The sequence below is a fragment of the Vitis vinifera genome, chromosome 7, assembly GCF_030704535.1.
Source record: "Vitis vinifera cultivar Pinot Noir 40024 chromosome 7, ASM3070453v1".
In the NCBI taxonomy this organism is placed as follows: domain Eukaryota; kingdom Viridiplantae; phylum Streptophyta; class Magnoliopsida; order Vitales; family Vitaceae; genus Vitis; species Vitis vinifera.
In genome coordinates this window covers 30,258,479-30,268,725 of record NC_081811.1, presented here as the reverse complement: position 1 = coordinate 30,268,725, position 10,247 = coordinate 30,258,479, and the positions used below count along the sequence as shown (strand labels likewise).

The 10,247-nt window shown below is 35.5% G+C and overlaps 1 protein-coding gene across 1 annotated transcript; it reads left to right on the top strand.

Annotated features, from left to right (window-relative positions):
• Nucleotides 1-1,397: 1,397 nt before the first annotated feature.
• Nucleotides 1,398-8,895, top strand: LOC100256159 (ammonium transporter 3 member 1). Its single transcript, XM_002272699.4, has 3 exons — nucleotides 1,398-2,104; nucleotides 7,889-8,174; nucleotides 8,279-8,895. The coding sequence occupies exons 1-3, from the start codon at nucleotides 1,454-1,456 to the stop codon at nucleotides 8,797-8,799; spliced, it is 1,458 nt and encodes a 485-aa protein (XP_002272735.1). The 5' UTR covers nucleotides 1,398-1,453; the 3' UTR covers nucleotides 8,800-8,895.
• The last annotated feature ends 1,352 nt before the right edge of the window (nucleotides 8,896-10,247 follow it).

The window sequence follows — 10,247 nt, the reverse complement described above, 5'->3', positions numbered from 1 at the left end:
TCAAATGTCGACTTTGTCGAATGTAAAATTGATAGAAAAAACACTAATTGAACTTTTCATTTTCTAGGACACTTGTTAGTTTCATGGCATAAGTAAGAAGAAAATTTTGGTTGTATTGTCTATGACAGAAGTCGAATACATTATCATTGGTTTATGTTATGCACAAATTCTTTACATGAAACAAACCATAAGTGATTTTGGTTTATCTTTTTACACTGATGCGGGCTCAAATGAACCAAGTTTTTCATTAAGTATACATATTTAGTATAATTAGGGATACAATATCCTAGCATCCTTTGATTTAATCTCAAATTAATTGTATCATGTTTTTGAATTCTTAATTATTCTTAAAATTTTAAAAATAAAGCAAAAATTTAAATTATTAGTTATGTCTCACCTAATTTGGAATCTATTTATCTAATAAGGAAATTAGATAATATAGTTGTGTATAGAAAAAAAAGTAAAGTCACGGGCTCATATTAATGTATTAGATTGGTCTATTATTTTTCAAAGTGATTAGATCTATTCTTTAAGTTCCAAGTTATTTTTAAAAATTAATAAATCATTAACAATTCAAGTATTGCTTGATTTGAAGTTCATTTTTTTACGAAGAAAATTTATAAAAAAAAATATAATTATGTATTGAAAAGAAATAATAGAGTTAGTATAAACCAATTTTTATCCATAAATTTGAGTTTTAAATTATATTTAAAAATTATTGGACTTGTTAATGAATTCAATACATTAAGTTTTGCTTATTTTGAAGTTTATCTAGTGAAAAAAAAAAATAGAAAAATATGGTTCTATATACAATAGAGTCATTTTAGATTAATTTTTGCTCAAATTTTTTTGTATTAATTGAATCATTATTTGAGTTTATTATTTTTAATAATTACTAAACTCATTAATGAACACATTAAATGCTATTTGATTTATAATTTATTTTCATGAATTTTTTTTCAAAACATTCAAAAATGAATTTTGGCTTATAATTTTATAATATTATTGAATTTCATGACTTTCTAATACTAATTAAATTAATTTGAGTTTTAAATTATTTTAAAAATTAATAAATTTCAGCATAGGTCTTTAGACTCAAACATTTAAATTAAGTTAAATCCAAATGCAATAATTGATTTAAACTTTTAAATTTAATAAAACTATTATAAAATTTAGAGTAATAACCCAAAAATATAGTTATTAGGTGTGAATTTGTGATAATTAAAACTCTATGAGGAAAAAGTGAGATTCGAAGGGAAGAAAAGATTCACGCAGATCCCAGCCGTTGGAGCGAGCTGTACAAAACCACAAGATGCGATTTTAAGAATCTTCCCACTCGTGCCTTTCTCACCGGTCATATATGGACTACTTCCACATCTCCCTAGAGTATACTTTTCTTCATTTCAAGCGACTTGTAAGTTGCAAGCATAACCCCACAAGACAGTGCTGAAATATGGCATCTACAGTTCCCGTTGCCTATCAGGGCAATTTGTCGGCGTCCGTGCCGGTCTGGTTGAATAAGGGAGACAACGCATGGCAGATGATAGCGGCCACGCTGGTGGGCCTCCAGAGCGTGCCCGGGCTGGTGATCCTGTACGGCAGCGTGGTGAAGAAGAAATGGGCGGTCAACTCGGCCTTCATGGCGCTCTACGCCTTCGCCGCGGTGGTCCTCTGCTGGGTCATCTGGGCCTACAAGATGTCCTTCGGCGACAAGCTTCTACCATTCTGGGGGAAGGCCGGGCCTGCGCTGGGCCAGAAGTACCTGCTAAAGCAATCGGCTCTGCCGGCGACCACGCATTACCATAAGGATGGGACGGTGGAAACGGCGATGGCGACGCCCTTCTATCCGATGGCGACGATGGTTTGGTTCCAGTGCGTGTTTGCGGCCATCACGGTGATTCTGCTGGCGGGGTCGCTGCTGGGGAGGATGAATATAAGGGCGTGGATGATGTTTGTGCCGCTTTGGCTCACTTTTTGCTACACTGTTGGGGTCTTCAGCCTGTGGGGTGGTGGCTTCTTGTTTCATTGGGGTGTCATGGACTACTCTGGTGGTTATGTCATTCATCTCTCCTCTGGGATTGGTGGCTTCACTACTGCCTATTGGGTCAGTTTTTTTATGACATATTTAGACAATTCCTTCTAGTGAATCATTTCTTTGAATATTAGTTAACTAGAACTTCACTTTTAACATCTCAAATGTTTTCTTTCTATTTTCTATCTTTTTCCCATCCTTTATCAAAGGATTCTTCAATGGTAAGTATATAGATGCCAATTTTTGGTGCATGACAACTAGTTAAGAGTGGGTTTTATTTCTTTATATCAATGGCTCGTATTAAAAGTTCACAATGGAGATACCATAATTAATTTCTAAATTGCATCTTCCTATCTTGCCCTAGACTCGGTCTTTGTTTAGGATAAGATGTAACATAATGTGCCTATGCTGTGTAAGGTTATATATGTAAAAACAACTTTTTTGTTTTTGTTTTGAGTGGTTGTCATGCTTCCACGTGGAGAGATTTACACAGGTTAAATCTCTTTGTATCTGGTTTAAATTATGGTGTCTGTACAACAAAAAAAAGAAGTGAAGAACCGAGAATACAAAGTGAAAAGAAACAGGGTCCTCTGTTTTTTTTTTGGGACTGTCTTAACTCCTCTGTTCCAGGTCTGTTACAAGGTGTCACTCTTCCATTTTTTCTTTCTATAGCCTTTCTCTGTTTCAGGTTGAAACTGCAGCCTACATAATTGGTATCAGAGCAACCCATTTCACGAATCCACCTCTCAATCTAATCTTCGATCCACCTTGCTGTTTCCAATCTGATCTAATCCACTTCTTCTTTTCAAGCCCTTTTATTTCTTAAAACATGCCTCTTGTGTATGGAATTTTAAGAAATTTCCTCTGTTTTGGAAAGAGAGGATACTAGGGTTTCTTTTAATCTAAAGACCAAAATCCGAACCTACAATGCAGCTGAATTGGTGATGTTGCTGTGCAATCAGATTCTGTAGCTAGAAACCCTCAATCTTGAAGCAGACGGACCAAGGACTTGAAGGGTAGTCAATGGCCAGCACAAGTGTTACAAGTATGAGTTCTCAACCTTCTTCTATTCCATTATTTGAAGGAGAAAATTATGACTTTTGGTGCGTAAAAATGAAAACTTTATTTATGTCTCAAGATGTTTGGGATTTGGTTGAAAATGGTTTTGATGAACCTCCGGTTGAAAAAGATCAGTTGAAAGAATTGAAAAAAATGGATGCAAAAGCTCTCTTATTTATTCAACAAGGTGTTGGTAATAACATCTTTCCAAGAATTATGAGAGCTTCAAAAGCTAAAGAAGCATGGGACATTCTTCAACAGGAGTTCCAAGGAGACAAAAGAACCCGGTCAATAAAGCTTCAAGCTTTAAGAAGAGAGCTGGAAAATATGAAAATGAAGGAGAATGAAACTCTAAATGAGTTTTCTTCCAAATTTATGGAGTTAGTAAATCAGATGAAGTCATATGGTGAAGAAATTAGTGATAAAAGAATTGTTGAGAAACTTTTGATCAGTCTACCTAGCAAATTTGACCCAATTGTGGCTGTGATTGAAGAAACAAAAGATCTCTCACTGCTCAGTGCACAAGAGCTATTTGGGTCTTTAAAAACTTATGAACAGAGATTGTTGAGGCATTCTGAAAAATCAGTAGAAAGTGCATTCCAATAAAAAATAAGCCTTAACTTCAGAAATGTTGAAAGGAAACCTATAAGCAATGAAAATAGAAGTGATTCATCTAGAGGTGGCAGAACTGGACGAGGAAGAGCAAGAGGAAGAGATGGAAGAGGTAGAGGAAGATTCAGCTATGGAAGAAAGTTTACTAACGAGGAAGGCTCATCATTCTCAAAGTGTAATATTTGTAAAAGAAGTAGTCATGTTGAAAAAGATTGTTGGTTCAAAGGGAAGCCTCAATGCTTCAATTGTAAAAAATTTGGGCATGTTCAAAAAGATTGCAGATTTAAGAACAATCAACAAGCAAGTTGTGCTGAGGAGAAAGAGGCTGATGAAAACATGTTTTATGCTTGTCAAAGTGTTGCTGAGCAAAAGAATAATGTGTGGTTCCTTGACAGTGGCTGCACAAACCACATGACTGGTAACAAAAATATTTTCCTTGACATGGATACAACCATCAACTCACAAGTCAAAATGGGTAATGGTGATTTAGTGAATGTTAAAGGGAAAGACACAGTTGGTATCCAAACTAAAGTGGGAACCAAGTACATCAGAGACGTTCTTCTTGTACCAGCCTTGGAGCAAAATTTGTTAAGTGTGGGACAGCTAGTAGAGCATGGGTATAAACTTCACTTTGAAAATAATGAGTGCACCATTTATGATAAGGAGCAGAGAAGAAATTTAGTGAAGAAGATAAAGATGGAGAAAAATAGAAGTTTTCCAATTGTCTTCAAATATGTTGAAAATGTGGCTTTGAGAATGGAAGATGTTGAAGAAGCTTGGTTGTGGCATAGAAGATTTGGGCATTTGAACTTCAATAGCTTGAAGATGCTTTGTCAAAGGAAGATGGTACAAGGATTGCCAAACGCCATTGAAGAAAAGAATGAAGTATGTGACGGTTGTGCTCTTGGGAAGCATCATAGACAATCATTTCCAAAGGGGGTCGCTTGGAGAGCAAAGAAGGTATTGGAGTTAGTTCACACTGATATATGTGGACCCATGTCTACACCTTCTCAAGGCAACAACAAGTACTTTGTATTGTTTATTGATGATTTTACAAGAATGACTTGGGTGTTCTTCATGAAGCAAAAATCAGAAGTGTTCTCTATCTTTAAAAAATTCAAGAGTTTTGTTGAAAAGCAAAGTGGTTGCTACATAAAGACCTTGAGAAGTGACAGAGGAATGGAATATACTTCAAGCCAATTTGGTAATTTTTGTGAAGATGAAGGGGTTGAGAGACAGCTTACTGTTGCATATACTCCTCAACAAAATGGAGTAGTTGAAAGGAAGAATCAAACGGTTATGGAAATAGCCAAAGCTATGTTATATGAGAAGGGTTTGCCTAAAATTTTTTGGGCTGAAGCAGTTAACACTGCTGTGTATCTTTTGAATAGATGCCTAACAAAAGCATTATTGAACAAAACTCCGATTGAAGCATGGAGTGGAAGAAAACCATCTGTTAAACACTTCAAAGTGTTTGGGTGCTTATGTTATTCACAAGTTCCAAAGCAAAGAAGGTGCAAGCTGGATGAAACAAGTGAAAAGTGCATCTTCATGGGTTATAGTTCACAGTCAAAGGGTTATAGGTTGTATAATTTGAAAACCAACAAGCTGATCATAAGTAGAGATGTTATTTTTGATGAAAAAGCTGCTTGGAATTGGGAAGAAGGTAAAATTTTGAAGAAAACAATTCTTGTTGATGAACTTCAAACAAAAGCACCAGTTGAAACTGGAAATGGCAGCACTTCTACTTCATCACCTCAAGAATCCCCAAGATCAGTTCCATTATCTCCCTCAATTGAGTCTCCAACTTCAAGCTCGTCATCACCATCCTCAACTCCAAGAAAAATGAGAAGTTTGACTGATGTTTATGAGAGATGCAATTTGTGCATTGTTGAACCTCAAAGTTTCGAAGAGGCAATAAAAGATGAAGATTGGAGGAAAGCAATGGAAAAAGAAATTGATGTCATTGAGAAAAATGAAACATGGCAGCTGGTTGAAAAGCCAAAAGACAAAGAAATCATTGGGGTGAAATGGATTTTTAGGGTGAAATACCATTCTGATGGTAGAGTTCAAAGGCTTAAAGCTAGATTGGCTGCAAAAGGCTATTCACAACAGCCGGGTGTTGATTTCCATGAGACCTTTGCTCCAGTTGCTCGCCTTGATACTATTAGAACTATTATTACAGTGGCTGCTCAAAAAGGTTGGTTGTTGTACCAACTTGACATAAAACCTGCATTTTTGAATGGAAAGCTGGAATAAGAGATCTATGTTGAACAACCTCAAGGATTTGTTGTTGATGGAGAAGAAAACAAAGTTTACAAGTTAAAGAAAGCCTTATATGGTTTGAAACAAGCTCCCCGTGCCTGGTACACTCAAATTGACAGCTACTTCATTGAAAATGGTTTCATTAGAAGCAAAAGTGAGCCTACCCTCTATGTGAAGAGCAAAGATAATTCCCAAATCCTTATTGTTGCTCTTTATGTTGATGATTTGATTTTTACTGGAAATGATGAGAAGATGGTTGAAAAATTTAGAAATGAAATGATGAAAAAATATGAAATGAGTGATATGGGATTGTTGCATTATTTTTTGGGAATTGAAGTCTATCAAGAAGAAGATGGTGTGTTTATTTGTCAAAAGAGGTATGTTGAACATATCCTCAAAAAGTTTGGCATGGCTGGTTGTAATCCTGTATCTACTCCTTTAGTTGTGAATGAAAAGTTGAGGAAAGAAGATGGAGGGAAGATGGTTGATGAAACTCACTTTAGAAGTCTTGTTGGAAATCTGTTGTATCTCACTGCAACTAGACCTGACATCATGTTTGCAGCAAGCTTGCTGTCAAGATTCATGCATTATCCTAGTCATTTACATCTTGGAGCAGCAAAAAGAGTCTTGAGATATTTGCAAGGCACGGTTGAATTGGGAATAAAATATTTCAGGAACATTGAAGTGAAGCTAATTGGCCATTGTGATAGTGATTGGGGTGGCTGTATTGATGACATGAAAAGCACATCAGGCTATGCATTCTCCCTTGGTTCAGGTGTTATATCTTGGGTCTCAAAAAAGCAAGGCTCAGTGGCTCAATCATCTACTGAAGCAGAGTATATTTCAGCTTCATTGGCAACTTCTCAAGCCATATGGTTGAGAAGAATTTTAGAAGACATCAAGGAGAAGCAAAATGAAGCAACATATCTACTTTGTGACAACAAATATGCTATAGCCATTGCAAAAAACTATGTTTTTCATAGTAGGACTAGGCATATTGCAGTGAAGTATCATTTTATTAAAGAAGCTATTTCAGATGGTGAGGTTCAATTGATGTATTGTAAATCAGAGGAGCAGGTTGCTGATATCTTCACTAAAGCATTGCCTTTGGAGAAGCTTGTTCACTTCCGAAAGCTTTTGGGTGTAGAGGAACATCACATTAGGGGGGAGAATGTAACATAATGTGCCTATGCTGTGTTAGGTTATATATGTAAAAACAACTTTTTTGTTTTTGTTTTGAGTGGTTGTCATGCTTCCACGTGGAGAGATTTACACAGGTTAAATCTCTTTGTATCTGGTTTAAATTATGGTGTCTGTACAACAAAAAAAAGAAGTGAAGAACCGAGAATACAAAGTGAAAAGAAACAGGGTCCTCTGTTTTTTTTTTGGGACTATCTTAACTCCTCTGTTCCAGGTCTGTTACAAGGTGTCACTCTTCCATTTTTTCTTTCTATAGCCTTTCTCTGTTTCAGGCTGAAACTGCAGCCAACATAAGAAACCTGGGGAAGAAAAATGAGGGTTGACTTGGGCTATTTCATCTTCCACAAATTATCCAATGGATTGTATTCAATTCCAAATCTAAGTCATGGAGACATGTGTAGTTATCAATAAAAATAATTAAATTAAGTCAAGATGAAAAAAAGATATATGACTATTGTGGTATAAATAATTAAATAAGATTATTTTTAAATGAGTATTATTTTCTTCTATATGACATCGAAAAACTAATTTAATTTTGATGCAATATAAGCACTTAACATCTAAGTTAAAGTATGGGTAAATAAGATCATTTTTATCACAACACACTGTTTCATTCATCATCCTTTTTGTTCTTCAAAATTAATTGATGTTTGAAGTTTACAGATGGATTAATTAGTGTGTGAATGTGAAGGTCATGGGGAGACGGTGTGATGTGTACAGGTGGGGCCAAGATCAACGAGGGACAGAGAGAGGTTTCCCCCAAACAATGTGCTGCTGATGCTGGCAGGGGCGGGGCTGCTGTGGTTGGGATGGGCAGGGTTCAACGGAGGAGACCCTTATGCAGCTAACACCGACTCCTCCATGGCAGTTCTCAACACCAACATCTGTGCCGCCACCAGCCTCCTGGTGTGGACTTGGCTTGATGTCATCTTCTTCAAGAAGCCTTCTGTGATTGGCGCCGTTCAGGGCATGATCACTGGCCTTGTCTGCATCACTCCTGCTGCAGGTCACATCCATGCATTTTTTTTTCTTATTCCATGTTTTAAATTTAAGTTTTATTTTTTGGTGGACTGATAATAAGATGATGACATGTAAATAATGAATGAGCAGGACTTGTTCAAGGATGGGCGGCCATAGTCATGGGCATTCTCTCCGGCAGCGTCCCATGGTTCACCATGATGATCCTCCACAAGCGCTGGACTCTTCTCCACCACATCGACGACACTCTCGGCGTCTTCCACACCCACGCCGTCGCCGGCTACCTCGGCGGCATCCTCACCGGCGTCTTCGCCGAGCCTGAGCTCTGCAGCCTCTTCCTCCCCGTCACCAACTCCCGCGGCGCCGTATACGGCGGCTCTGGCGGTATCCAGGTCCTGAAGCAGCTCGCCGGCGGAGCCTTCATCATCGGGTGGAACGCGGTGGTGACTTCCATAATATGCCTTGTGGTGAGGGTGGTGCTGCCGCTGAGGATGCCGGAGGAGGAGCTGCTGATCGGCGACGACGCCGTGCACGGCGAGGAAGCGTACGCGCTGTGGGGAGATGGGGAAAAGTATGATTCGGCAAAACATGGGCTTTATTCCGATGATACTCAGCACCAAATGCCTTCCAGTGGGACCACTCAGGTAGTTTAGAGATTTGGAAAAATAAATAAAATAGTGTGTGTTGTTTGTAAGAGAATTTAGAATTGTCTTATATGAATATTCTTGTCCTCATTGAAACAAAGAAAATCTCGGAATGAGATTGAGGTAGGATTGACATCCGTAATTGGTGATACTCGGTGCCGTAGCCAAACACATCTTGGGGAGGTAATTGGGAGTTGGGACTTGGTAGTTGATGCCCTTTGGAAGAAAGAAGACTGAAAGTTGAGAGGTCACGTTTCACACGGACTTATTCCCCATCAGTCTCCCTCGTTTGCCCCCCACATGTCACTCTCAAACCTCCTTCCAAGTTCAAAGCTATTTTGAAATCTCCATCCAACTCGATACAAACTTAAGAGTATGATCATTTTAAAAAATAATTCTTAAATTATCGTAATAAAAAAATAATTTCAAATCTATCATAGTTTTTAAGAAAGGGATATATAGTTTTTAAAAGATGATTTATGACATTTAAAAAAAAAATCTTCTTTCCAAATTACTAAAAATGAGAAAAACGATTTCTACCAATATATATATATATATTTAAATTAAGCAATTGTCTCGAAGAGATAATTTCAAAAAAAAAAAAAACAATTGAAAATTATCTCTTTAAGAGACAATTTTTATAAAAAAAATTTAAAAAATAAAATTGAATAATAAAATTAATTATCTATATATTATAAAAAAATAATATAATTTAATATAAAAATATATTATAAATCCAATTTGGAATTGAAAAATTAATTATACCCATACAATTATTATAAATATATATTATAAAATTAATTAATTTTATTTACTAAATTTAATATAAGATAAATAATATTTATCTTCTTTTTTTTTCTTTCATTTTGTAATTAAAAAAACTATTATCAATTTATATGAAAAAATGAGTTTAGAAAACAAATTTTTTATTAATTTATTAAATATTTATTTAAAAAAAATTAAGCAATTAGAAATCATCTCTTAAATATTTATTTAAAGAGACGATTTCCATAAAAAAAAAAATACTCAATTAATACAATTAATTATCTATATATTATTAAAAAAATAATACAATTTAATATAACACGTCTACAATTTAATAGAATAAAGAATGAAAAAATGAATTTTTTAAGGTTTTTTTTTTAAGTGAGAATTTCTCACTTTTTATACTGCCCACTTGAGTTTTTTTTGGAATTAGTCACTATTATGTGAAAATCGTCTGAGACTATTTCCCACTTAAATTTTTTTTTTTTAATTTAAGTGAGAATTTCTCATACACACACACACATATATATATATATATATATATATATATATATATATATATATTGTGTGGAAATCGTCTTTTTAAGAAATGATTTCCCACTTAGGTGTTTTTTTTTTTTTCAATTTAAGTGAGAATTTCTCACATATATATTTTTTTTCTACGGAAATCGTCCCTTTTTTTTTTCAATTTA